The 26,474-nt window shown below is 37.8% G+C and overlaps 9 protein-coding genes across 10 annotated transcripts; 4 read left to right on the forward strand and 5 right to left on the reverse strand.

Annotated features, from left to right (window-relative positions):
- Positions 1-109: 109 nt before the first annotated feature.
- LOC104740669 (uncharacterized) lies at positions 110-2,260 on the reverse strand. Of its 2 annotated transcripts, none has more exons than XM_010461343.3 (8): positions 1,804-2,260; positions 1,626-1,718; positions 1,450-1,528; positions 1,287-1,365; positions 1,121-1,160; positions 905-1,039; positions 685-822; positions 110-588 (listed from the first exon to the last, which is right to left on the reverse strand). In XM_010461343.3, the coding sequence occupies exons 1-8, from the start codon at positions 2,031-2,033 to the stop codon at positions 321-323; spliced, it is 1,062 nt and encodes a 353-aa protein (XP_010459645.1). In that variant the 5' UTR covers positions 2,034-2,260; the 3' UTR covers positions 110-320. The 2 variants fall into 2 exon arrangements, with proteins under 2 accessions (XP_010459645.1, XP_087341076.1); XM_087484950.1 differs by having other exon boundaries at positions 1,626-1,707; positions 1,804-2,104.
- Positions 2,261-2,275: 15 nt separating this feature from the next.
- Positions 2,276-5,493, reverse strand: LOC104740668 (BEL1-like homeodomain protein 10). Its single transcript, XM_087484948.1, has 5 exons — positions 5,177-5,493; positions 3,742-4,554; positions 3,170-3,555; positions 3,022-3,082; positions 2,276-2,931 (listed from the first exon to the last, which is right to left on the reverse strand). Exons 2-5 carry the CDS (start codon positions 4,477-4,479, stop codon positions 2,494-2,496), a joined length of 1,623 nt encoding a protein of 540 aa, XP_087341074.1. The 5' UTR covers positions 4,480-4,554; positions 5,177-5,493; the 3' UTR covers positions 2,276-2,493.
- Positions 5,494-8,526: 3,033 nt separating this feature from the next.
- On the forward strand, positions 8,527-10,714 carry LOC104743406 (uncharacterized). Its single transcript, XM_087484953.1, has 5 exons — positions 8,527-9,014; positions 9,106-9,248; positions 9,342-9,613; positions 9,746-9,900; positions 9,989-10,714. The coding sequence occupies exons 1-5, from the start codon at positions 8,738-8,740 to the stop codon at positions 10,588-10,590; spliced, it is 1,449 nt and encodes a 482-aa protein (XP_087341079.1). The 5' UTR covers positions 8,527-8,737; the 3' UTR covers positions 10,591-10,714.
- On the reverse strand, positions 10,578-13,827 carry LOC104740671 (jacalin-related lectin 3). The gene is made up of 7 exons (XM_087484952.1): positions 13,257-13,827; positions 12,917-13,120; positions 12,392-12,838; positions 12,051-12,284; positions 11,580-11,954; positions 11,202-11,423; positions 10,578-11,107 (listed from the first exon to the last, which is right to left on the reverse strand). Exons 1-7 carry the CDS (start codon positions 13,338-13,340, stop codon positions 10,808-10,810), a joined length of 1,866 nt encoding a protein of 621 aa, XP_087341078.1. The 5' UTR covers positions 13,341-13,827; the 3' UTR covers positions 10,578-10,807.
- LOC104740670 (pentatricopeptide repeat-containing protein At1g19720) lies at positions 12,950-16,532 on the reverse strand. The gene is made up of 2 exons (XM_087484951.1): positions 13,824-16,532; positions 12,950-13,120 (listed from the first exon to the last, which is right to left on the reverse strand). Exon 1 carries the CDS (start codon positions 16,530-16,532, stop codon positions 13,845-13,847), a length of 2,688 nt encoding a protein of 895 aa, XP_087341077.1. The 3' UTR covers positions 12,950-13,120; positions 13,824-13,844.
- A 413-nt stretch (positions 16,533-16,945) lies between these two features.
- LOC104740672 (thioredoxin H4-like) lies at positions 16,946-18,160 on the reverse strand. The gene is made up of 3 exons (XM_010461348.3): positions 17,933-18,160; positions 17,362-17,487; positions 16,946-17,236 (listed from the first exon to the last, which is right to left on the reverse strand). The coding sequence occupies exons 1-3, from the start codon at positions 18,137-18,139 to the stop codon at positions 17,090-17,092; spliced, it is 480 nt and encodes a 159-aa protein (XP_010459650.2). The 5' UTR covers positions 18,140-18,160; the 3' UTR covers positions 16,946-17,089.
- Positions 18,161-18,516: 356 nt separating this feature from the next.
- Positions 18,517-19,650, forward strand: LOC104740673 (uncharacterized). The gene has a single exon (XM_010461349.3). It carries the CDS (start codon positions 18,517-18,519, stop codon positions 19,351-19,353), a length of 837 nt encoding a protein of 278 aa, XP_010459651.1. The 3' UTR covers positions 19,354-19,650.
- Positions 19,651-20,824: 1,174 nt separating this feature from the next.
- LOC104740675 (purine permease 14) lies at positions 20,825-22,456 on the forward strand. The gene is made up of 2 exons (XM_010461350.2): positions 20,825-21,083; positions 21,181-22,456. Exons 1-2 carry the CDS (start codon positions 21,041-21,043, stop codon positions 22,317-22,319), a joined length of 1,182 nt encoding a protein of 393 aa, XP_010459652.2. The 5' UTR covers positions 20,825-21,040; the 3' UTR covers positions 22,320-22,456.
- A 602-nt stretch (positions 22,457-23,058) lies between these two features.
- On the forward strand, positions 23,059-24,619 carry LOC104740676 (purine permease 14). The gene is made up of 2 exons (XM_010461351.3): positions 23,059-23,239; positions 23,342-24,619. Exons 1-2 carry the CDS (start codon positions 23,200-23,202, stop codon positions 24,439-24,441), a joined length of 1,140 nt encoding a protein of 379 aa, XP_010459653.1. The 5' UTR covers positions 23,059-23,199; the 3' UTR covers positions 24,442-24,619.
- Positions 24,620-26,474: the final 1,855 nt, after the last annotated feature.

The following is a 26,474-nucleotide window of genomic DNA, read 5'->3' on the forward strand; positions in this document are numbered from 1 at the left end:
CGTTTAAGTCTTCTATGAAAAGGCACTTAAGTTCCGTCAGCACCAAGTGGAGTAAACCCTTAGCCAGAGATTCTACATCGAAGAAGAGCTTTTGGTCCAGACATAGTAATAAAGGATTAAGTCATTCTTCGTATACCTCTTTTCTTTTATTCTGTTTTTCCATTGTTTCGTGGGGATAATGTTTACCAATGAGAACAATCAAACAAACAGAATGCAGAAGAAAAAACAGGATTGGCTAGATCTGTCTGTACTAAGAGTCACTACTTCTCTACAGAAAACATGAGACAGATTCTCCACATCATTTTTATTTTATTCTTTGCTCAAAAAGGGTTGTCCATCTTCTCGACTACGCTTTGCAATCCTGACTTGTACGAAGGATATAGCAGTTTCACTCCTAGTTTGTTCTTCATGTGTTGGTTACGGACTCGCTTTTCACCTCTCAATGAACTCTCCTCCCGAGACTCATACACAAATGGGAATGGTTTTGTTTCTATAGTCCCTGGCCAACGTTTTTCAATCAACTCCAAGGCATATTCAAACACCTCTTCTCTTGGTGCTGGATCGTCATCGACAACATTGTAGATTTCCCTGCAATAATGGTTGGATCATCAACCTCAAAAAAAGAAGGATCATATTTGATCTCAGAAACTGGACATGAAAAAGGGATTAACCATAAATATATACCCTGATGATGGCTTTTCAGTGGCAGCTTGAAGAGCTTGGCATATATCTTCAACGTGGACTCTTGATGTGAATTTCCGGGAGGCTCTTCTCTTTTGACCTTCAGATAAACGATCCCGCTTTAACAAGGTATCAATCGCACTGCAGCAAGAAACATTCATCTTGAGAAACAATTTTCTAAAGCCTAAGTAGGCAAAGCACAAGCAGAAAAGCTGTAAACAACCTTCGACCAGGTCCATAGATACCCCCAAGTCGAAGGATTTGAGTCGAAACACCAAGCTCACGACCCAAGCGTAACCATCCTTCCTCTGCAGCTAACCTCAGTTTGGCTGACTCAGTTTTAGGATTTGGAGAATGACTACAATAAAAGACCTTTAGAGTCACCATCTTATGCTTATTATGAAATAGAAGAGATGAAATCTGAAAGAAGTAAACCTACTCTTCAGCAACCCACGCACCACCACAATCTCCATACACACCTGCAAGCATCATCTTTTTACTCAACTAAAACCAAGGAAAAGACTGAACAGAAGAACGAGAGAACTGTAGATTCCTGTCTACTGTGAAAGCAAAAAAGCATTGATATAACAAGGAAAGGGAAATACTTGTTGATGAGAGATAACAAAGCCACTGAAGATTTCCACCTGAAAGCTTGTCTCTGACAAGTTCTACATTCCGCAACATCTTTTTTACAAATGATCAAAAAGATAAGTTTTTGTCAATCAGGAAGAGATATCAAACAATAAAAGCTGTTGAAAGAAAACAAACCGGATCACCAATGTCTGCTAAAGGTGGAATCGAAACGAGCAGGTGAGTGTACTCTTTCACTGAATCTAGCAAGCTCAATCTGATTTAGTAGGAAACAAAAAAAAAAAAAAGAGTTCAAGACTCAGTTTCAGAGATTACCACCAGGAGAAACTGCTGCGTAAAGAACAAACACTTACTCAGTTGAATCTGCAGAAAATAAATTAAGATCAATTCCTCTCTTTTCCCATTCTTTCTTCTTCGTATCACTCCTCCAACTCCCTGAAACCAACCTAAAAACCTCACCATTATGTTCTAACAAGTATAGATTTGATATAATCATAATCATATATGACCCTAGAGAAGTTCATATCAGACCAGTCTGCTTCTTTGAGCTGCTGCGCGAAAAAGCCTCCGACGAATCCCATCCCGAGAATGAACATACGCTTCCGGGACTCTGAATCTATTTCACCGGATCGAGAATCTCCGATCGCTGACAATGGCAGGGATAAGATAGCTCTCCTACGAATTGAAAAATCAAGTGGTCTAGGGGTTAAACGGAGAGGAATAAGCTCCGGCGATAAACCTGGTAACTGAAAAACCGCCATTGAAATCGGAGCACTGATAGCTCTGAGGTCGTCTTTCGTAACGCAGTTGACACTGACTCGTAAAATTACATGCCGTTTTGAGTAGCACAGTCACAGTAAAAAGTCTAAAAAGAACGAGCTTGTGCGCCGTTTGGTTTTTAAAAATTAGAACAGTATGCCGTTTCTGTTATCCAGTGAGAACTCTAGACAGAGGAATCTTGAAACATACAACCACAAATCAAGAATTTAAATTGAAACGATGGTCACACTTGCAAGTATCCTTTATACCACCGTGAATCTTATACACACATATCAATATTTTTTTTGGCTTACGAGTGTACTATCCACAAAAAGCAACCCTAGACATCTACTATTATATTCCACAGAGAAATGGGTGTATCATGCCTAAAACTATAAAAATGCAAAAGCACATTTTCTTGTGCTTCAAGAATCATGTCCTTTGTGCTAAGAACCGATTATATCAAACAACAAAGTCATGTAAGTGGTGGGAATTGGAGAATCTGCTTTCTTGCTGGTTGCTTCCGCCAATGTAACGGTAATCATCGAGACCAAAACCTTGATAGTTCATCAGAGTGTCGTAATCCGCTGACCGGTTCATCTGTTGTTGTTGTTGTTGTTGTTGTGGCTCATCATCATTGCCTGAAACACGATCCGGTTTGATTTCGGATGAGAAGGCAATGTTTGTTGTGTCTACAGATGAATAAGCGAGGTGGTTGTTGTTGTTCTCTTGCTGCTGCTGCTCCTGCTGCGACGAAGAGTCTTCTTGGTTAGTGCTGTTGGGTTCTTGAGATGATTTGGAGATTAGTAACTCAGATTCATCACCAAATTCTTCTTTATACATCTCTTCTATCATCGGTTTCCATAGACGAACTCTCGCGTTTATGAACCAGTTGGCAACCTAATTGGAGAGCAGATAAACCAGAGTGACTCAGAGCAGAACACACAAAGAGTGAAATTTTAAGAGACAAACAAAAAAGCAGGGTCTTACCTGGTTTTTCGACAGTCCGGTCTGTTTCGCAAGCATGATTTTCTCAGATTCTTTAGGGTATCTACAAATAGAAACACATACGGATAAAGGAAATATTTTGTAATGGGAGATTGAAAAGTTTGTGACTTGTGAGAGAAGAAACACATACGGATGAAGGAAATGTTCGAAGAGCCAAGCGCGAAGAACAGAGACAGAGTTTTCAGGAAGACCTCTTTGAGGTCTCCAAGCGGGTCGAACCATTCCAAGCTGTTGATGCAAAGCTCTTTGCTGTCTCAACCGTTGATCTAAATACCTCAGCCTTGGTATTCTCTCTCCTTGTTGATCATCCAACGACTCTCCTCCTTTCTCTCCAAGTTTGTTTCTAATAATCTGAATCTGTTCCTTTATCGCATCACGAAGAGCGCGGAAATGGCGAGAGATTCTGTTGAGAGCAACTGATGTGTAAGGCTTAGCTGATCCAAGTCCTGCTACTATCTCAAACGATGAAGCTAATGCTTCCATTTGATGGTAATATTGGTTATATCTTTTATCTACCTGCAAAATCAGCAGCACAAACACAACAAGCAAAACATTATCATAAACTCCCTCAATCCGGAATCCGGAATCCAAAATCAATCGAAAAAAGCAAAACATTATTTGTCATGTTCTAACAAACCTTAACTGAAACAGAACCGAGCTGAAGAATTGAAGAACTAGTTTTAAAAGATGTAAGTTAGTTACCTCATCAACCATTGTCATAAGCTTGTTCTTCTTGTTCTGAAGCTCCTCACGTTTAACTGTAGATAACTCAATTGATTTCCCATTAGAATCACTCGATAACTCGCCACTGCCTCCTCTGCCTATCTCCTTGGAACCATTGTTAAAGTCGTTAACTTTCATCTTCTTGTTACCGATTTGGTTTAGTTCTTTCTTGACACTAACCACTTCATCAAGCAAACCCTGAGCAGGTTTAAGGTACCGAGAACGCAAAACACCGCTCATAAACCCTCCTGATGTCTCGTTATACCGATAATTGTTGTAGAAACCATTACCAGCATAAACAGAGGAAGGATCAGATTGACCCAACAACAACATCTCTTTGCTCTTCACACTCATCTCATCCACATTATAAGTTGACGTTTCCTTGACTGAAGATAGTGACGGATTCTGAGTAAAACCCAACTGGTACTGATGATATTGAAACGGAGGAACAGAGATCTGAGTGCCGAGACTTAAAGACAGTCCTTGACCATCGTGGAAACTTAAATCGCTGCTCGAAACGGCACCGTTTACAGTTACAACGTCTCCTGTGGTGGGTGGGATGAAAACCATCTCGTTACGAACATTGTCACCGCCGGTGACGGTGAAAGAAGCGGCGGCAGAGGAAGAAGAAGCTTGCTGTTGTTGTTGTTGTTGATGGTTGAGAAAGATAGGTTCTTGCTGGTAACAACCGACATTACTTGTGTAATAAACCGCCATTGTTCTGTTTCTTTAAAGTTTTATTACAGTGAAGTTGTGTTGTTAGTTCGATGAATTTGGTCGGGAAATGAGATCCTGCAAGAAAAAAAAAATTAAAATACAAGAGGAAGAGTCGTGTAAGGTGTGGAATTTTTAAAGTTTCTGATGGGAATCTTAAGAGAGGTTAAAACATCGTAATCATTCACACCAAACATTTTTTTTTTTGTTATCAACAACAGTTTCGAAAGCAACCAAACAGAATCGGACCAAAAAAAATTTTCCGAGGATTAAAGTCAAATTGTGGATAAAAAGCAAATGTTTTTCGTAAAGAACTGAAGAAACCCAGAAAAACCCAGTTCAGGAATTGTGTAATCGTATAGGAATACTCGATCTATGCAGGTGAATTTTGGGAGAAAAACCAAAAAAAAAAAAAAAAAACCCTAATTTGAAGATGGAAATAAAAATAAAAATGCAGAGTAAAAAAGAAGTTGTGTATATAGAGCTCAACGTAGTGACTCATAAAAGCAGAGAAGATTTCAATTATTACATAAAGAAGTTCTAAAGTGTTTTCTGATGATTTCATCTCTCTGTAGGAGAATTTCCAAAAAGCATGGGATGGGATGAAAAAAGTAAACAAGAAACACAGTACAAAGAACAATCATAGAGAGAATCAAGAATCAAGAACTTGGATTTATAAAGTTTAAAGGAAAAAAACTACCTTGAGGACTGAGGAGGGAGAGAGAATCAAAGTTAAGAATTAAAAACCCTAGAGATTGTGTTTTGTGGTGTGAAGTGTGGATGTGGCTGAATCAGGAAACACAAAAGCATAAGAGGTTCGAACAGTTGAAGACAAAAAAAGATTTGAGACCCAATCCCGAGAGAGATAGATAGAGAGACGATTAATAATAATTGCGAATTTTCTAAAATAAAACAATTTTTTTTTTTTTTGCACTCCACAAGAACAAAACCAACCCATCTTATCATTGGGACATTTAGACACCAACCCAATATTTTAAAAACACATTTTTATAGTATATTATTATTAAGCCATATCAACGATTAAATAATGATCCTACCGGAAATTTTTTGACAACCGCTACCTGTAATTTTTAATCTTTTCCCGGCAGAAGCTTCTGTTTTTGATGCTTAGAGTATAAATAAATTAATATAGATTTTTGTGTTCCAACCATTCATATAGAAACACGTGAGAGCTTATATAATCACCAATTTTTGTTTTTTTCTCGATTAGCGATAATAGTTTCTTATGACGACTTGAACATATAAAAAAAATTAACAATTCCACACACAAACAACAACAACAAAAAAAAAAAAAAGGATTTTATTGATCGATTATATAATACTACTCTAATGATGTTGTGTTGTCATTGACTTGCCTCATACTACTTTTCCGTATATGTATTGTGAACTAAACAAACAAACATGAAGGCAAGGACGGAATTGTAATATATTAGTGTTCTTACATATATGAAAATTTTAGTACATTAGTATATAAAAAGTTAACCGAATCTAAATATTAAAACGAAATAATCCATTATACGTACACTAGCAAGGTGTCGTGCGAAACTTTAACGACATCCTCATTTGTGTATGTACGTAAGGCTCCAAAATATTGAAATTATTACCTGCCACATATTCTAAACTCTAGATTTGGATTCCAGCTATATATATATATATATATATATATATATATATATATATATTTGTTTTTGGTTCTTCGCTTTCATTGTAATGCTTATGTTCGATACATTTTATACAACTTGTTGATCTATTAAGCTTTTTGAATTTGAGCACTTTGTAGTTCAATATCTTGGAATGGAGGTTTCTTTAAATGTTTGATATAACGGATATACAGTTATGCATGGTAGCGGAAATAAAACTCCATCGAATGAGAAAAAAAGAATAACATAGAAACGTCATTGTAGGTAGAAGCTTGATGAAAATAACAAAACTGCCCCTGAGAGAAGCTGGTTTAAGGATGAAGATAAAACAAAGGTGGGTGTGTGTCTGCTCAATTGCTTAATTGAAGGATTAAATGACTTAACAACCAGTTGGTGAGTCCCTCCCTCACTCTTCTGTTATACCCAATTTTTTCCTAAGTTCTTGTCTTTTTTATTCCTTTTGTTATACTTTATAAACCTCTTAGTTATACAACATACATACACGTCTGTACTTTCATATAACGCAATGCATAATACGTAAAATATTAGTATATCTATACCTACATATTTTATTTTTCTCTTGACTCAATCCATTTTTAAAGATAAGTAAATACTATTATAGTAAAGAAAAAGAAACAAAAAAAAACAATTAATTTTCGTTTTGGTTTGTTGGAGATTGGATTTGGAGCAGCCGACACAAATTCATTTGGGAAGTACCATTGCGTTGGAAAATAATGATTTATGATATGGTAACATATATGAGAGAGTCTTTGCAAGAGATGATTATATTGACTTTGTTTCCACGTGGATGTTGATTTATAATGATGATTTAAAATAATGTTAGGCAGTAGTTAGCTGGTGAGAGATGGATTTATTAGTGTATTAAAAAAACATTTGGGATGGTTAAATATGTAATTGTGTGTTTAAAAAATGTTACTATGATTATAATTATGATGAAGATGAAATCTAATCGATAATGGTAAACGAGGAAAAGGTGTGTGAGTAAGAAAATGTGAAGACATTTGGTTTGAGGGAAAAAGGTTAAAAAGGTATAACTTTGTAAGTCATGCCAATTGTCAAATATATTCATTACACATAGATATCCAAAAAAAACTTTATAATAAATAGCCACAAGCCAATAGCCATGGCCGTGTAACAAAAAAAGTAAATGTATTTATTGCCACAGATATTGTTGGACAATATATACGACGGATCATCACCACTAAAATTCATGTTTGTAACATTTATATATTCCCATGGATCCAAATTGTTGAAAACAGTCATCACTCTCAATTAATCATACTATTATGCTCTCCATTATTAAAAACCAAACCTAAACCATACCAAACTCATTTCTGAAGCCTGAGTTTGGGGTGTATTCAAAACAGAATTTTGGTGGATTTGTGATCTTTTTTAAAAAATCATTCAAAATCACTCATAATCCACTGTTATTCAATCAACAATTTGCAAAAATCATAACAAATCCACTGTTATTCAAAACCAAATTCTCTTCTTTTAGAAAAACATAATAGTGATTGTGAGAGATAAAAAAAAAGTGATTGTGAAAGATTTTGGGTACATTTTTTTTTTAAAGATTGGTTAAAAAAAAAAAAAAATTACGAATTGCAAAATTTTGGGCTCTCTCTCTTCTCTTCTCCTCTTCTCCTCTTTCCTTTATGAGCTCTCTCTCTTCTCCTCTTCTCCTCTCTCCTTTATGGGCTCTCTCTCTTCTCCTTTCTCTATTTTTCTTGTGTGTTAATTATGGGTTTTACGTCTTATTTTATTTTATTTTATTAGGGTTAGTTGTTAGGTATATATACTCTCAATATTAGGGTAAAGGCTTCATGATGCAAATTACGGTGGTGTCTGTTCGGATCAAATTGCCAAAAAAACAAAAACCAACCTCTATACATATGAATATGTTCAACGTATTCTTTGTGTTATGTTATATGAACACCTCTCGTTTGGACTTGAGAATCTCTTAAAAACCCATTTAAGTCTCACCAAATCTCATCAAATCACAAACTATTTTTTTTTCAAAACTAGAAAATAATAATAAATCTATCAAACTACCTTAAAAATTCACTCTAAATCTCCTTAAATCCAGAATATCGTAAATCTTCTAGAATCCTCCCAAATTCTGTTTTGAATACACCCCATAAATACATAGCTTAACTTCAACTGTTACTTTAGTTTGGTTAAATCTTATAGTTTAAAACTATTTAAATATGCATTAGACCAAAGTGATTGGTTTCAATTAGGCTTTTTGATCGATGAGTTTAGTTTCACCTAATAGGGCCTCTTAAGGATGATGACTAAAAAGAAAAGGCCTCTTAGGCCCATAATAATCCGTCGTCTATTAGCCGAAGAGGTGCCCAGTAAATAAAACGGCAAGCACTTTCCTTCTGAATACCAAAAACGACGTGAATTGCAAAGTTCTGCGAAGAGTAAAATTTTTTCAATCAAAGCTCACTGATTCTTCCTCTCGATTTCTTCAGCTTTCCGCTTCACTGAGGACAGCTCTTTGAAATTTCGGAGATCGATTATGACTGTGGAAAACCCTATGATGTGATTTTTAGCTGTGGAGGAGAGAGAGTACAATGGGGAAGCCATCGACGAGTGCGTGGGCGACATTGCAGAAGAAGAGATGGCCACTGATGATTCTGTTGGTTTTATCTGTACCAACCGTAGGAATGATTCTCGTGAGATCTACCTTTGATTCCTGTACTGTTGGTGGAAAGAGATGCGGCGGAGTAGTTGTCGTGGAGGATGAGATCAGTGACGTTAAGATCCGATCGGTTTCTCGATCGATGAATCCTCTCGGTTTCATGAAATCGAAGCTCGTTTTGCTTGTTTCTCACGAACTCTCGCTCTCAGGTGATTTTTTTTTTTTTTTTTTGCTTTCTCTCTTGGATTCTCCAGTGAGTTATAGTTCTCTCTTAGCTAGATTGAAGTGATGATTTTTTAGGTGGACCTTTACTATTAATGGAACTGGCGTTTTTGTTGAGAGGAGTTGATTGTGAAGTTGTTTGGATTACTAATCAGAAACCAGTTGAAGCTGATGAAGTGATTAAGGTTTTAGAACACAAGATGTTGGATCGAGGAGTCCAGGTTCGTATTTTTTAGCTAAACTCCATAGTTTTTTTTTTCGTTTGATTCTTATCATAATTGTTGTTACTGATCCAATCTTTGTGAATTATTCAGGTCGTATCAGCAAAGAGTCAGAAAGCCATAGATATAGCACTTAAGTCTGATTTGGTTGTTTTGAATACTGCTGTTGCTGGAAAATGGCTTGATGCAGTTCTCAAGGACAATGTTCCTAAAGTTCTTCCTAAAATCCTCTGGTGGATTCATGAGATGAGAGGTCACTATTTCAAACCAGATTTAGTCAAGCACCTTCCTTTCGTTGCAGGCGCTATGATTGATTCGCATGCGACTGCTGAGTACTGGAAGAACAGAACTCATGATCGCTTAGGGTCTGTTTTTCCTATCTTTGCACTTTTTCTTATGCCTTTTACAACCAATTTTGTAGAGTCTTGGGACATTTTGGTTTTGCAATTATAGAAAGAATCTTAACCGTGTGTATTCTTTTAACTGTTGTAACACAGGATTAAAATGCCTAAAACTTATGTGGTGCACCTAGGAAATAGCAAGGAATTGATGGAAGTAGCTGAAGATAGTTTCGCCAAGAAAGTTCTCCGTGAACAAGTTCGAGAATCTCTTGGATTGCGGAATGAAGACATACTATTTGGCATTATTAATAGTAAGTCATCTCCTACATTTGTTCTCTTCCTTAGTTCAAGAATCATAAACTCAAAATTTCCTTTTGACTGGTGCTTCTCTTGTGGCAGGTGTATCTCGAGGCAAGGGCCAAGATCTATTCCTCCGAGCCTTCCATGAAAGTCTTAAATTAATCAAAGAGAGTAAGAAACTTCAGGTACCAACAATGCATGCAGTGGTTGTAGGAAGCGACATGAGCGCACAGACTAAATTCGAGACAGAGCTACGCAACTTTGTCCAAGTGAAGAAAATTCAGAAGGCTGTCCATTTTGTCAACAAAACAATGAAAGTAGCACCATATTTAGCAGCCATTGATGTTCTTGTCCAAAACTCCCAAGCCAGAGGAGAATGCTTCGGGAGAATAACAATCGAAGCCATGGCTTTTAAGCTTCCTGTACTCGGTACTGCAGCAGGAGGGACAATGGAGATTGTAGTGAACAGAACAACCGGTCTATTACACCACGCTGGTAAAGATGGCGTTTTACCTCTTGCCTCAAACATTGTGAAGCTGGCGACGAACATGGAGATGAGGAGGACAATGGGGAAGAAAGGGTATGAGAGGGTAAAAGAGATGTTCTTGGAACATCATATGTCTCATCGAATAGCTTCTGTTCTCAGAGAAGTGTTGCAACATGCGAAAATTCACTCGCGAACAACAAATTCAGATCATTAAACATTATTTAGCAAGCAAGTTCATTTTACAGTACACTCTCTTCTTGTTTCCATAGATTTTTCGTAGTTATTCTGTTTATAGAAACAAGTATTATTAACTGGCAAGGAAATTCAAAGCGTCAAAAGAAGCATGTTTATGTATTTATAGCTCTTGATGGATAACTGTAAGCGCTGGTGGAAGACGCTAGATGAGTTCTTGTTCTGCGCAGAGAAGATTATCAGAAGAGCTTGAAACAGCTAGCCCTGCTAACGTACGACGACTTATTGCCAAACCAATGCTGCATATGAACTCCGATGGCGTCCAAGTTACAGCTACACCTTCCATGGAACCCCAACACTTTTCCATGTGTTGTAGTCGAAGTGAAAAACGTCCCGCTTTCTTCACCGTATGGACCATACTTCCCACGGCTCGTGAAGAAACTCAGTGACTTGACAACATTTGATCTGTCTGAATTGTTCAGTGGTCCGTAAAACCCTGAAATGCAGGTGAGCGTTTCATTTGGATACTCAAGTTTAATCTGCAACACAGATTTGAGAGCATTAGAAATGGTTGTGATGCATCAAATACAAAAAATGGCTTTTATTATAAGAGAAGAATGAATTGCTGTTTACCCTGTGTGTGGCGACTCCATTGTTACCACCATGTTTAGTGGACCAAACAGATTGTCCATTTCTATCGTACTCGACTTGTATTGAAGAGATAGCATCATTTCCTCTCGTCACAAATATCTGCTTGATCCCTGAATATACTCCATCGTCCCACGATTGACCTCCGTCACCTCCCCATGGTCCAGGCCCGCTCGGTGTTGGTGCTTTGACAACTCCACGCTCAACCTGTGAAAATGATTTCAAACCCAACAAGTAGCCTGCTATTAGGGTCTTCAATCCAGATAAACCGAACCATAATAGAATTCGTTTTACTGGCTGCTATCTTAGAAACCGAAAACTTGAAAAACAAGAAATACCATGGTGATGGAATATACAAGTTACCTCTTCGCCATGGCCGTTTGCTGCAAGGACAAGCTTATTAGCCCACGGGGAATTTTCGATTTCCGCAGTGCCAGAGTTTTTATAAGGAACAATTGCATGCTGAGGAGATGATGGCTTAAGGGAACTTATTTTGCATTCCATAACATGAACACCAATGGCATCAAGAAACAAACCCTCTCTTCCAAGGAATCCAACAACTTTACCCTCGTCGATTTTATGTGTAAAAGTAGGTCCATGTTCTTCTCCAAAAGGTCCATGCTTTCCTTTGTTAGTGCGGAAGGTCAGTGACTTTATCACATTAGGTCCCAGATATACCAACGGTCCATATGTTCCCGTTACATGTGTTAAAACCTCTGATGGGTAATCAAATACAATCTGCAAATTATACATTCAGTCCAAAAAAAAAAGTTGAGAGAAACTAAGATAGTATGACATGTCATTTAGCTTAAAGCCTAGAAAAAATTTACACACCTTATCATGTCTGAATCCTCCCGTGCCACCATGCTTGCTTCCCCACACAGCCTGTCCTTTAAAATCATAACAGACCTTTATCGACACAACCCCGACACTGCGTGACAAATTGATTTGTCTAATACCGGTATAAATCCCATCGTCAAACACGATACCACCGGTGCCACCCCATGGTCCATATGTCTTCGCACCACCTACTGCTTTTGACTGCGGCTTCTCAGTATCTGTCACCAACTGATAGAAACAAATTCCATTTATTTATTTTGTTAAGAAACCAGTAAACAATCGGATAAAACCTGGATGCTTTTTTCAATGTATAACATAAACGTCTTGAAAATCACCTTTTGTTTGGGGATCTCAGCACCTGCATGATCTCGGGATTCATTAGAAGGCAAATTTGGATTTTTCTGTCTGAGGGCAACAACTATATCGAAGTTTTGCCCTACACTTCCTTGTATCACTGAGTACTCATGTTTCTTATCACCATGAGGAAAATTTTGATGCGAGTGCAAAACAATTTTCGACGGAGGATGATTCTCTTTAGGAATTGGTTGAATGTGAACACCAATAGCATCTATATACCAACCAGCCTTCCCATGGAACCCAATAATCTTCGACCCTGACTTTGGCAATGCAAAGAATGTACCTGACTCACAACCAAACGGCCCATATTTTCTGTGGTTACTCTCAAGAGTAAGCGATCGGACACATGTATTTCCCCAGGCATCAAAGCTACCGTAAGTTCCATTAACTGAAATCAGATACTCATGTGGGTAATCCAGTTTGACCTACACATCAAGAGAAGGGTGATTAATTTCTGAAAAAAGCTAAGAAAATATTTATAGCATCAAGAGTCTTAATCATACATTATCAATCTTCTTGCCTCCCTTTCCTCCACGTTTTTCGGACCAAACCGAGCTACCATTTTTTTCATACTCAACTTGTATAGAGTCTATACTAGAACCATGGCCTATAATTATTTGCCTTACAGTGGTGTACATTCCATCATCCCAGGCATGACCACTTTGGCCTCCCCATGGGCCAACTGATGCAGGCTTGCATTCAACACTCTGCAGAAACAAGTTCAAGTTAATCTCATATAATCATAACTGCAATATCAGCTTATTATATGTAGTGGAATTTCATCCTCAGATTATATATAGAGAAACTAATGAATGAGACTAAACAAAAGATGATGCCAAATACCATCCTCAGATTAATATGATCTCTAAAGACTCGAAGTAAGAGTAAGAAGTTCGAGTGAAGAGATAGCTGACTACTGCAACACATAGCTTAGACATTTGGTGGGAATTTATATCTGATGAAAAGGTTACGTTAGTGGTTGGGGATTTTTTGGAAGATATCAGATGACGTTGCAGAATACGGACAATCAATTCATTCTGATTTCCACTATCAAGGGAAGTCAAGGAAGGACAACCGAATCATATTCTTCAAAGAATCACATTCTTCAAAGAATCACATTCTTCAAAGAATCATGTTCTTCAAAGAATCATATTTCCCAAGATAACAAAATACCCACTACTGAAATCATATTCTGGAATCATTCCAGTTCCCAAGCAGGTGCACATATTATTCAAAAAAAGATATGATTTCAAGGTACTATCGGAGTCTAGGAGCTTTCAACTTTTAACTAATTTTACTCACCCCCATGCTGCTAACAAATTAATCTCTTACTAACTGAAGAAAATATGAGAATGATATAGTACGTGATTATGTGGTTAAAATGACTGCTCAAATTATGTGAAGTCGTACCTTAGTGGTTGGTTAATCACTCTACCAATAATCTTTACAGGAACAATCTCCATTCTTAAAGTGGTGTAAGCACTTTGTGTCGTCCAACAATATGTCACAGCCATATCTCTTAGAGACGTACTTTGCAGTATTATGGCAATCTCGGCACATCCTAAGATTTTTCACGATCCTTATCGTCGTCTCAGGTGCACGTGATGAGGAAATGAGACCAAACGCCATGGCAATTTTTTCGCTGTGGATTCCACAGCTTGCTTCCCTTCCTTCTTCCTCAATCAAAAGTTCTCCATTATATTGGTCACTCCTATTATCCAGCCTACACATTTTTTCCACCGAGGGATACAGCACATCAGTACATAATTCCGACTGATCACCTGTCGTGAATGTGTGAATTAAATTTCTGACTTCAATCCAGCTCCGCCCAAGAGGCTTCTTCAGCAAATTCTCTCTCCTCGGCTTCTTTCCTTCTAGTGATCTCCCAAGTTTTGCACCTAATGCATAAATCTGCGAAACCACATTTTCGGTGACCGGATTTTCAGGTTCCAAGGAGAATAAGTTCTCTGCTGCATGGATTGCCATGTCGATATCACCATGAATCCTGCAGCCAGTTAAGAAACTTTCCCAGATGGGTGTCTCTGATTGAATATTCATCTCCTTAATAAACTGCAGAGCTTCTTCAAGTCTGTTGGATCGACCGTACAAAGATACCATAGCAGAACAATGTTCCAGAGCAGGAATAATATGGTAATCACTCGCAATACTGTAGAAGACTTTCTTCCCTTCATCTATATTTCCCATTAAACCGTGTGCAAGGATAATACTTGAAAGAGTTCCCCTATTTGGTTTGATCCCAAGTGTCTTCATTTGATTGAAAAGATCAAGAGCTGGACCATAGCTACCATGTAAAACATAACCTCCAATCAGCGAGTTCCAAGTTATGATGTCTTTCGTTTCCATACCGTTGAAGATGGTTCTTGAGTATCCTATATCCCCTGACTTAGCATAAGTGTCTGTTAAAGCGTTTTTAACAGCATGAATAGCATCTAGATTTCTCCGCAATACACAACCATGTATCTCTCTTACCATTTTCGTCCCAAGAAGATTAGCACAAGCAGGTAAGAGGCTTAGAACTGTAACTGAATTTGGCATGAAGCAAGAAAACTGCATTTTCCGAAAAAGTTCCAAGGCCTCCTCCTTTTTTCCATTTTGTATGTAACCCGCAATAATTAGATTCCATGATGCAGTATTCCGCTGAACTTTTCCATCTTTTTCCATCCTCTGAAATAGGTCCATAGCCTCACCCTCGTCTCCATTCTTAATATATCCTGAGATCATCGTGTTCCATGTGATAATATTTGGTCTTACATTTGCATCTTGCATCCTTATAAACAATTCATAAGCCTTGCCACAATAGCCTGCTTGGCAATACCCTGTTATCATCGAGTTCCAAGTATAAACATCCTTATTCTTTACCGAATCAAAAACTTTTCTTGCATCTTCGAGTTCTCCACACTTCGAATACATATCAACCAGAGAATTTCCAACAAGCACATCATCGATAAAACCCATCTTCACAGCAACAGAGTGAACTTCTGAGCCGAGGTTTAGAACTTTCAAACATGAACAAGCAGACACAGCACTCATAATAGTGACTCCATTAGGTACTACACCTGCTAAAAACATCTTCCTAAACATATCTAGTGCCTGAAACCTCATCCCATTATGAATCAATCCCGAAATCATAGCTGTCCAAGTGAACACGTCAGCGGTTATACCAAACCTCTCCATCTTCTGCATCAAATCCATTGCAGCATCACATTTCCCTAGCTGGTTATAACCCCCAATCAATATGTTCCAAGTAACTAACCCTGGCGCAATTCCTTCTTTTTCCATCTCTTCTACCAATCCTACAGCTTCTTCATGTTTACCGTTTTGGCAGTAAGCTAACAGTACTGTGTTCCAAGCGACCACATCTCTCTCCTTCATGCGTCTAAAAAACTTCGCAGCGGAATCCAAGTCACCACATTTCGCATACACAGCTAAAATCGAGTTGCTAACACGTAGACACGAACTCATCCCGAGTTTTATAACCACCGAATGAATCAACTTACCAGCCTCAACATCTCCACAATTCGCACATCCCTGTAATATCTTGGGGAACAAGAAATCATCAGGCAAAACTGCATCTTCCATCATCAAACGAAAGAGCTTAGAGACCTCTCTCCAACGATTCTCCCTCGAGTAAGCACCAATCATTGCAGACCATGTGTAAAGGTTTCTCTCACGCATTGAATCAAACACCTTACGGGCATCAACAAGGCACCCGCATTTCGCATACATGCTCAACAGCTTCGTCTCCACAAAGACGTCAGGTTCAGGAAACAAACCGAAACGAGCATGAAGGATACGACCCAAATGGATAGAACCAGAATCAATGCATGATTCCAACAAGTTGAGGTAAGTGCTTCGCTTTACCTTTGACCCTTGCTGAAACAACGAGTCGAGAGCTTTCTCAGCTTCGAGCAGGCTTCCGTTTCTACAGAGGTAATCCAACTGCTCGTCGGGGATGATATTGGGTTCTTTCTTCTTGATGAAAGATAGATTTTTCTTTCGGGATTTTGGATGAACGTCAGGCGAATTCTCAACTTTTGCTGGAATCTGATAATTCAAACACGTTTTGGGAAATGATGATGGTACGAAGAGCTTCTCCATTTTCAACAAATGCTGACTGCTATTAACTTAAATAGCTCTAAAGTCTTCTCCTTTATCTTCCTCTTTGAATCTCCAACGAGAATCAAACAGATTACAGAGTAATAAGAGTATACTAAGCTCAGAGAAGAAGATAAGGAAGCACGAAGAAGAACCTCGGTAAATGGTGTTCCCTTTGGCAAAAAAATATGAAACGTTTAGAGATAAGGATTTCAACTACCAATCAAAATATGACACGTGTCACATCACTGTTCTCACAACAACAAAACAAATTTTCTTCTCACAGATTAGATCATTAGAGTTTAGAGAATTCACAAAAGAAAAATTCTGTAGTTTTGATAAATTGACACAAGTTGTGGTCTGTGGCGTTAGAACATAATCAACTGATAAGCAAAAAGCAAAAGCGAAAGACCAAATAAATAAAACATGGTGCAGACTTAAACAGTCAGCGATCAACTAACTTCATTCATATCTCCATCTACAATATCCCCACAGCGATTAGCGAAACTTAAGATAACAAGTTGGACCTTAATGTTATAATTATTGTGCCTCATATTGATTTAATTAAGCAGTGGCACACCAGTATGCTTCACAATAGTCGCTAAAAGTTCTTCCTTCCTGGCACCAACGATCTTATCCACAACCTCGCCGGCTTTCATGAACACAAAGGTTGGCATTGCCTCCACTCCAAACTCTTGAGCAACACTCTAGTTAACAATGCACAAGTATATATAAGAATATATCAGTGGATGTGTATGTGCAAATTAAGGTATAATTTTAGAGCCTAAGAGTGGTGAAATTTGCAAAATTGTGTTTGTTTGAGTTGTTTCACCTGAAGTTCATCAACATCCACCTTGAAGAAGATTGCACTTGACATGAACTTCTTAGCCAAATCGGTGAAAATTGGAGCAATCATACGGCATGGTGGACACCACGAAGCAGTGAAATCTATCACAATCTGAAAACAATTGACAATTATAATACCATCAGAAGACTAAAGCAATCAACAGTTATATTTCAACATATGGATGACACTGATCTGCGATAACGACACAAAGAAGACAACAAAAGAGATCATAGAGATGAATCAACGAAAGGAAACAAATAGTAACACATACAAATCAGTGAAGAAGAAAGACACTTTTTCTTTTCAACTAACGTTTTGGTTCCAGTTCCACCACAACATTACAGATCTGTGTTCCGATCTCCTTCAAACAATCACGTCAACCTCGTTAAAAGAATCTCTATATGTCAGGCGTGAAACCCCTAATGTTTTCTCTGGACCCCTAAAAACCAAATCGCACGCATGGAAAACGAAAACCCTAATTCCCAAATCAAAAAATAGAAGGACAAAAAAAAAAAAAAAAAAAGGCAGAATCAAAGGGAGGGATGAGAATCGTGACCAGCTTGTTGGATTCTTTGGCTTTGTCGAGCTGCACTGTCCATACATCGTTCGCGTGGCAACCGATCACTTGTCCCTCTTCTGCCGCCATTTCTTCTAAATCTGAGAGAATTAGGGAAACCCCAAAATCACCGATCACACCTTTTTTTTTTTCTTTTTTTCTTTCTTCCTTTTGTTCCGTTCCTCTATGTGAAGTTGGTACGTACATTATACATATGTTAATGAGCAAGAGACATTGACAGTATTACCCCTGCATACCAAATGGCATTCAGCTGGACCGGACCGGTGGCTCGCTTACGGCTCATGCATGTACTTCGAACAAAAGGCTCCATCAGATTGGTCCCAGGTGTCTCAAGATCGAATTCGCTCCTAAACTCCTATTTATATTTCTTCGAACAAAAAAAAAAAAAAATCCCAAAACAAATCTATAGCCACACACGAATGACAATAAAATATCTGATGAAAATATTATTTTCTCTAACAGATAAGATTTTAATTTAAAGAAGAGATATTATCAATCACTAAAACCTTAATCAGTTTCACTTGGTAAAGCTCTCTTCCTCTCCTCCTTCTTCACTCTATCTAATGGCGCTTCCAAGCACAGTCTCATCTCCTTCCTTCAAATCAACACCACCGTATCTCTCCTCCTTCACTCATAAACCTCTACGTCTCCCAGCTACATACCGGAGCATAAACAGTCGAAGCTGTAAACTCAGCTCCTCCTTCAGATGCTCATCCTCCTCCTTCTCCGAGAAGCACCACAACGCGAACCCACCCAAATCAGATGACCTCGGCGAGCTCCCTCTCTTCCCACTACCTCTCGTTCTCTTCCCCGGCGCAACCATCCCGCTTCAGATCTTCGAGTTCCGTTACCGAGTCATGATGCAAACTCTCCTCCAGTCCGATCTCAGATTCGGCGTCGTTTACTCCGACGCCGTATCAGGCTCCGCAGCCGGAATCGGATGCGTCGGTGAGATCGTGAAACACGAGCGTCTCGTCGACGATCGATTCTTCCTAATCTGCAAAGGCCAGGAGCGGTTCCGCGTCACGGATCTCGTCCGTACGAAACCTTACCTCGTCGCGAAGGTGACGTGGCTCGAAGATCGACCGTCCGGTGAAGAGAACCTTGACGAATTGGCGAACGAGGTTGAGGTTCTGATGAAAGAAGTGATTCGTTTGTCGAATAGATTGAATGGGAAACCAGATAAGGAATCGCAGGATCTGAGGAAGAATCAGTTCCCTACTCCGTTCTCGTTCTTCGTCGGAAGCACGTTCGAAGGAGCTCCGATGGAGCAGCAAGCGTTGCTTGAGCTTGAGGATACGGCGGCTAGGTTAAAGAGAGAGAGGGAGACGCTTAGGAATACGCTCAATTACTTGACTGCAGCTTCTGCTGTGAAAGATGTCTTCCCATCGCAGCCGTAGGTGGTACCTAGAAAATTTCTGGTCTCTCTTTAATGTGTTTTCAGTTATTGGATTACATTATATTTTGATCAATGTGTAAAGTTTCAGAAACTTAGGTACTAGATATGGTGGAGTTGTTTCATAGGATCGTTATAGTTGGATTGCTCATGAAAAGTGTTTTACTTTTTATTGGCTCTGTGATAAAAGAATAGTCTAGTGATGCAAGTATGGTTCTTAATACCCGAATCCATGCTTTTCATTAAAGAAGTTTGCTTAATCAGAGTTTGAATGACAAATCTTTGATTGCTTCTGTGATCATTTAGTTGGATTGATATAGAAGAAGGTTTTTCTCTATGATCAAAGAATAGTCTAGTGATGCAAGTAAGGTTCTTGGTACCAAATCATTGCTTCTTGAGTTGGTATGTTCATTGAAAAGCCTGTAAAAATGCTATCTAAGATCTTTGCTTGATCACAGTTTCAATTCAATCTTCCATAGTGTTTTAGTACTGAAACTGTTATGCCGATGATGAACAAACACATGTCTAGAACTGATATAGATGTATAATCCATGAAGGTTACTAGGTTAGTAGTTGTTGCTTTGCCTTTGTAAAAATTTATTTACTCATAAAAAAATTATGCCTACTAAGCTATTCCTCTGGACAAACTTTGGCTGGTCAAGTATCTTGGTCAAGACATGCTTGTTTAGTATTAAGATATGTATTTGAAAGGGTCCAGTGTATTTGAGAGCATTGTGCCTATGGGGTCATATGTAGTTTCTGATCATCGATAATTAAAAGATTTCTAGTGGGTATTGTCGTGGAAACAGTGTGGGGACGTTTCTAAATTCAAACGAGGCGGATTGTGTTCAAAGAGACTTTCTATGATTCTAAGTAAAATGTGTCAAATTAGAAGCACCAAGGGAATTGCCTTTTTTTTGTTACCTAATCCGTCTTAGCCTCTTATTTTGTTAAGTCCAAATTTTTAGAGTCATTTAATTGAACAATGATCAATGTTTGCATTGAACAAGATTGAATCTGAGTTCAAAATTTGATTAGTTACAGCAAACAGTTTGATTATAAATTCATTCTAGCACGCACCTTTCGAATTGATCATATCATAATCATATAATCATATATTGAAATCCTTACATCAAGTATAATATTGTAAAAGATCAAGTCATAAAGGTGACACGCATTAAGATTATTCATATTGCAAGTAGTGAGCTGCCAAATTGGGCACCGTGTTTGTTCAAAATTTTCTAAACGTAAGATGTTGGATAATCCAGTCATCTTTTTAACAAACAAATCAAAATAATTTTTTACTATACCATTTTCTAAATAAACTTACAAAATCATAAAATCCAAACCGGAATATTCGTTGACAGAGAACAAAAAAAAAATCCTGAATATTCCAATCATTTTTGTCTTTGTTAAGACAAGAATAATTTACTTGTAACTGTAAATTACACACTCTTTTTGGATGATGAAACGACGCGGAACAAGTTGAAACAACGACGCGTAGACATTAGTTCACTTGATTGACCATTACGCCGCCAAGGTAGACTTTTCTTGCCCATATATATATAAACCCTTTCTCTTTCCCTTTTATATCACAACTCAAAGAAAATATCCCAACCAAACTGAGTCTCCGACATACAGTTGAAACTCAAATCACTTGGAATCTCCGACAATCAGTTCAGTTCCAATCCATGGCTCAGAATCAACAACCAATCTTTCAGACCAAGCCACCAGGTAATAATAGTAACCATCCAGATCTGTCGTTTCTTGAATCTCCTCTTCTTTACAAAACAATTTGATTCTAATTTCCTCCTTTGGTCTCTTCTTGCAGAACAATTTGTACAGATACCAATCAACATCGAGCGTGATTCATCAACCGCACGCATGAACCACACCGGAATCTCGAACCGGAAACCAAACCACTGGCCAACGATCACCATCTCGATCATCTTCGTCATAATCGGTCAATCCATAGCAAAACTCCTCGAGAACTTCTACTACGACAAAATCAACCGAAGCGAGTACGACGAAAACCGTCAAAACGATGGCGTTTGGACTCAGTCTCTTCTCCAAACCGTTGGTTTCCCTCTGCTTCTCATCCCTTTCTTCATCTTCATCACCAAGAACAAACGCAACCATCACCAACAACCTCCGATCACTTCCGAATCGATCCACTTAAAATCCTTAGCCGTGATCTACTTTTGCATCGGGATCGTCATGTCGGTTCAAGGAAGACTCTCAGCCATGGGAAAGCTCGAGATCCCATTTGGTGTTTTCACTCTGATCTACACAACACAGCTCTTCTTCACTCCCATCTTCGCAGCTTTCATCAACAAAATCAAATTCAACCGATGGGTTGTTATCTCTGTGATCTTAGCTATCGTCACCGGAGCACTTACTCTGTCCGCTTCATTCGGCGGCGAGCCAGATGAAGCAGAGGAGAATTACGCTAAAGGCTCATGGGCTGCTCTGTTCGCCGGAATCTGCTTCTCTCTCCTTCTCTGTAACATCCAAAACGTCTTCGATAATTACATCTTCAAACGAACCGAGTCGACCAATAAAAAACCGAGCTTTGCCTCTGTTTTCGAAGTTATAATCTTCTCTTCACTCGTCGCTACGATCATCTCCGTCGTGGGTCTGCTTATCGCCGGCGAGCAACACGATTTGAAGAGGGAGATGAATGGGTTCTCCAAAGGAAAAGGCTCGTACGTGATGACTATGGTTGGTCAAGCTGTTTCGTGGCAGATCTATTGGGTTGGGATCGTGGGACTTGTCTACTCTGTCTCGAGCGTGTTGTCGAATGTGATCAGTGTCATTACGTGGCCGATCGTATCGGTTCTTGTGGTGATCTTCTTCAACTTCATGGATGATGAGTTCGATGCTTTCAAAGGTGTTGCCTTGGTTACTGCCGTCTTGAGCGCCGTCGCTTATTTCATTAGGCTTCACAAAGAGAATCGTATGGCAAATTAAGTATACATTTTTTTTGTCCCGTGGGTATTTAATCATATATGGTAATTTGTTTATTTGTGTGTAAAGAAAGTGTAAGTGTGTGTACGGTTTTACTTTTTAGATGTAATAATTTTACAATGGAATGAACAATTTATATATACGGTTCTTGTTACTCAATATCATAACTAAGGGAATTGAAATCATATATATGTTTTATTAACAAAGCATATATGAGTTCAAATCATCAGAAGTCAAAACCACCGCGAGACAACACCCAAAATCTTAATAGATGAAACCATGATTAGATGCATTCTCGAGTTCGTTGTAGTCCTAAAACATATCTTATCTGATTAATCAATAAATTTTTAATAGACCATATAAACTCAATGTTGCTAAACCAATTCATGCCAAATCATAATTCTCTCCGCAGCCAATATGCATACACTAGCAAGCAGCGCATCGACATTCCTTTGCGGCTTCTCACGTCATTGATTTACATCACTTGGCAGGGTGTACATCAATAGAGTAAACATGGAGATAAAAGATAGAAAAATGTATTTATTTTTCTTTGGGGTCAAAAGATAGAAAATTGTATTATGTTCAATCAGTAGGTATAAAACCTAGTCAATAACTTTTGTTTTTAGTATGTTTTCTTCTTTAGTTCCAAAAAACACATTTTCTTTGTCATGAATGAACCCACATGGAATCCTTAAAATTTTAAACGCATAGATATAGACATGCCCTCACTTCATTGACTAGTATACTGCCAGGGTCGACCCTTCTTTGTGTAGAATAAACACCACATATCAGATTTTCTCAAACATTATCTAACTAAATCTCTGAATACTGTATACCAAAGTCAAATTGTTTACAATCTCCGACAACAGTTGCAAGCAAAGCCATGGCCAAAAATCATCAACCATTTCAAACCAAAGCACAAGGTGACGTATCCAAATACAATTCTTATTACTCACTTTGTATTTGTCTAAACGCTCGGATCTATTAGATTCTCAGTTCTTTGTTCTTGTTCTCAATTCGTGCAGAAAATTTTGTGCATATACCAATCAATATCGAGCACGATTCAACCACACTCATAGACCAAACAGGAAACTCAAACCAGAAACCCAACCATTGGCCAACGATTATCCTCTGCATCATCTTCGTTATCACTGGTCAATCCATAGTCAAAATCCTCGAAAACTTCTACTATGACCAGCTCCAACGAATGGACTACAACTCAAACCGTCAAAACAACGGCGTGTGGACTCAATCTCTCCTCCAAACCGTTGGATTCCCTCTCCTCCTCATCCCTTTTTTTATCTTCACCACCAAGAAACACAACAATCAACAACCTCCGATCACCTCCTCCGATCGATCCACAATACTTTCTTTCTCCGGTTGCATCGGAATGCTCTTGACAGGTCATGGAAGTCTCTCCGGTAAGGGAAAGCTCGATATCCCCTTTAGGGTATTCACTCTTATCTACACAACACAGCTCTTCTTTACACCTGTTTTGGCCGCCTTCATCAACAATATCAAATTCAATCGATGGATCATCATCTCCTTGATCTTGGCAATCGCCACCGGAACTCTCACTTCCTTCTCCTCCTCATTCGGCGGCGAGCCAGATAAAACAGAGGAGAGTTACGCAAAAGGCTCATGGCCAGCTCTGTTATCCGGTGTTTACTTCTCACTCATCCTCTGTACTATAGAAAACGTCTTCAGACGTAACGAATCAACCACTAGAAAACAGAGCTTCGCCTCTGTTTTTTTAGTCGTAATCTTCTCCTCCCTCTTGGCTACAGTCATCTCCGTCATGGGTTTGCTGATCTACGGAGAGCAACACGATTTGAAGAGGGAAATGAACAGATTCTTGAAGGGGAAAGGTGCGTACGTGATGACTATGGTGGGTCAAGCCGTTTCGTGGCAGATCTATTGGGTCGGGATCGTGGGACTCGTTTTCTCCGTCTCGAGCGTTTTATCAAATGTGATCAGCGTCATTACATGGCCGATCGTGTTGAAAGGTGTCTTCTTCAATTTCATGGACGATGAGTTTGATGTCTTCAAAGGTGTCGCCTTGATCACGGCTGCTTTGAGCGCCGCAGCTTACTTCTATAGGCTTCACAAAGAGAATCGTAACTAGTGACGTGGAAGCAAAGATTTCATGGTTTTATACTATTATTTGTGTGTGTAATGTGTTACCTGAATGTATATTTTACTAGAAAGTTAGCCACGGGATGTGTGGGTTATAAAATTAAATATTTTGTATATAAAATAAATTTTTCATTAAATTATTTATGAAATGTATATGATATTATTTATATATGCCTTCAAAAAAATTAAATATATACATTTATAAGTTTATAATTATGAAGTGTGCATGTTAAAAAAAGGAAAATTTTCACAAATTGCATCAAAATAAGTTTTCGTTTTAAATTTATAGCACATCATTTCTAAAATTCTAAAAATACTAAAATAGCATCATGTTTTTAATCTTATACTATAAATACTAAATCATATCTCTTCAAAGTTATACGCTAAATGTAAAATAGAAAATTCAAACCAAAAACAGATATAGATAACCATTGGAAATAGTGTAAGTTGTTTTCAGCATAATGACGGATGTAGCAAAGGTTACAGGAAAATAGACATGAGGTATGATTGGTAACTCAAATAATATCAATGCAATATAAAAAGTAATCTTGCTTTTGTACAGGTTAATCTACTTGTTAATTTATACCACTTTTAACGATTGACATATATCTATGATGAAAGTATTGAGATTACAATATGTATATATATATATATATTAAATATTTACAATAGGTCTATGTAATGTTTTTCCATGTAATGCAAAAAGATGTTGTAAAGTTTGGGAAGTGATTCCAAAGACGCATAAAGAAGTATGTGATCTTTTGACCATGTATATATGCATTATGCGGTAATATTAGGCAAAGTAGAATATTTTTTTGTAATGGGGATAAAAACTTTTAAAAACGAAAAAACAAAGCAAATTTACGAAATATAAACTTAGAAATATATTGTAGTTGAAGATCAGAAGACTTAAGAGAGAAATCTAAGGGACTTACAACTATAATATTATCAGTGAATGTTCAAAGGCAAAGATATTGTGTTTTAGAAGTCGAGCATTGGGCTCATCTTCATCACTAAAGATTTCCAACTATAGTTTGAAAGTTAAAAAAATACATTACAAAACAATGCAAAAACTTTAAATCATGACTATCATAAACATAATCATTTGAAAGAGGCTAATAAATATTGACAAGTTTCTAATACCAAAAAAAAAAAACTTTGACATTGCTTTGTAAATGATTTCTTCAAATAGTCGTCGATATATTAATCTGTTAATCATCATATTGTAGGACATCATTTAAAAAAAAAGAACTTCATAAGAAAAAAATAAAATAAATTATCATGGAAAATGATGGGAAAAGAAAGACATATAGTGCATGATCATTTTCTTCATTATTAGTCATGTGAGCATTAGATCTTATATAATACACTAAATATTTTATGAAGTTTGTAAGGAATTTCATTGACACATTATTCTGAGTAAACACATTCATGACAATAAATACAGTTATAAAGCATATTAATTGTAATTAATTCTGTCATATTCATTATTGCAACATTAACAATTTGAACAAAAGAAAACATACACCTATAATGTCTTAAAGGTAATTGATTGAGCAAAGTAAATGTAACCTAAAGAAACTGAACAAATAAAATGTCTCAAATTGAAAAAATGTGTGTAGACAATTTAGTTTTAGATTAGCAATAATGTGTCTTTTTTTTTTTCCATCAAACACTCCATTATATTAGATTAAAGGTTTACAAGCGTCCTTTGAGGAGGAGCCAAATACACCACTAAACTTACACAGGAGGATAAAATAAACTACAAACAATGATTTTAAGACGTACATGAAATAAGCTTTAAAGCTTGACTTGAAACCATAAAAGTGACAAGATAAACAAAGAGGACAACATGTCCTGTAGGTAAAGAGTTGCCACACAAAGTGAGGCCACTCGTGGTGAAGGATGACCGACCACTGCCACATAGTCAGCCACCTTGATAACCATTGCCGCAGATGTTGCAAAAGAACAAACGCGGTGTTTGGATTCCGTACGTGCGCCAAAGGTCCCTGGAAAGGGTGG

This window comes from Camelina sativa, chromosome 14 (assembly GCF_030686135.1).
Source record: "Camelina sativa cultivar CO46 ecotype springtype chromosome 14, ASM3068613v1".
Lineage (NCBI taxonomy): Eukaryota > Viridiplantae > Streptophyta > Magnoliopsida > Brassicales > Brassicaceae > Camelina > Camelina sativa.

Bases quoted from the DNA above. Each gene is read 5' to 3' on its own strand.
- LOC104740669 (XM_010461343.3), bottom strand. From the start codon at position 2,033: ATGGCGGTTTTTCAGTTACCAGGTTTATCGCCGGAGCTTATTCCTCTC. The intron at 1,719-1,803 runs GTCTGATATGAA...TGAGGTTTTTAG, and splicing joins CAGCTCAAAGAAGCAGACTG to GTTGGTTTCAGGGAGTTGGA. The intron at 823-904 runs GTTGTTTACAGC...TTCTTGCTGCAG, and splicing joins ATCTATGGACCTGGTCGAAG to TGCGATTGATACCTTGTTAA.
- LOC104740668 (XM_087484948.1), bottom strand. From the start codon at position 4,479: ATGGCGGTTTATTACACAAGTAATGTCGGTTGTTACCAGCAAGAACCT. The intron at 3,556-3,741 runs GTAACTAACTTA...CTGATTTTGCAG, and splicing joins TTATGACAATGGTTGATGAG to GTAGATAAAAGATATAACCA. The intron at 2,932-3,021 runs GTAAGACCCTGC...CTCTCCAATTAG, and splicing joins CCGGACTGTCGAAAAACCAG to GTTGCCAACTGGTTCATAAA.
- LOC104743406 (XM_087484953.1), top strand. From the start codon at position 8,738: ATGGGGAAGCCATCGACGAGTGCGTGGGCGACATTGCAGAAGAAGAGA. The intron at 9,249-9,341 runs GTTCGTATTTTT...TGAATTATTCAG, and splicing joins TGTTGGATCGAGGAGTCCAG to GTCGTATCAGCAAAGAGTCA. The intron at 9,901-9,988 runs GTAAGTCATCTC...CTCTTGTGGCAG, and splicing joins ACTATTTGGCATTATTAATA to GTGTATCTCGAGGCAAGGGC.
- LOC104740671 (XM_087484952.1), bottom strand. From the start codon at position 13,340: ATGTGTTGCAGTAGTCAGCTATCTCTTCACTCGAACTTCTTACTCTTA. The intron at 11,955-12,050 runs GTGTGTAAATTT...TATAATTTGCAG, and splicing joins GAGGATTCAGACATGATAAG to ATTGTATTTGATTACCCATC. The intron at 11,108-11,201 runs GTAAACAGCAAT...TCTGTGTTGCAG, and splicing joins ATGGAGTCGCCACACACAGG to ATTAAACTTGAGTATCCAAA.
- LOC104740670 (XM_087484951.1), bottom strand. From the start codon at position 16,532: ATGGAGAAGCTCTTCGTACCATCATCATTTCCCAAAACGTGTTTGAAT.
- LOC104740672 (XM_010461348.3), bottom strand. From the start codon at position 18,139: ATGTACGTACCAACTTCACATAGAGGAACGGAACAAAAGGAAGAAAGA. The intron at 17,488-17,932 runs GTCACGATTCTC...AATTGTTTTCAG, and splicing joins CCAAAGAATCCAACAAGCTG to ATTGTGATAGATTTCACTGC. The intron at 17,237-17,361 runs GTGAAACAACTC...ATTGTTAACTAG, and splicing joins TGGATGTTGATGAACTTCAG to AGTGTTGCTCAAGAGTTTGG.
- LOC104740673 (XM_010461349.3), top strand. From the start codon at position 18,517: ATGGCGCTTCCAAGCACAGTCTCATCTCCTTCCTTCAAATCAACACCA.
- LOC104740675 (XM_010461350.2), top strand. From the start codon at position 21,041: ATGGCTCAGAATCAACAACCAATCTTTCAGACCAAGCCACCAG. The intron at 21,084-21,180 runs GTAATAATAGTA...CTCTTCTTGCAG, and splicing joins CTTTCAGACCAAGCCACCAG to AACAATTTGTACAGATACCA.
- LOC104740676 (XM_010461351.3), top strand. From the start codon at position 23,200: ATGGCCAAAAATCATCAACCATTTCAAACCAAAGCACAAG. The intron at 23,240-23,341 runs GTGACGTATCCA...CAATTCGTGCAG, and splicing joins ATTTCAAACCAAAGCACAAG to AAAATTTTGTGCATATACCA.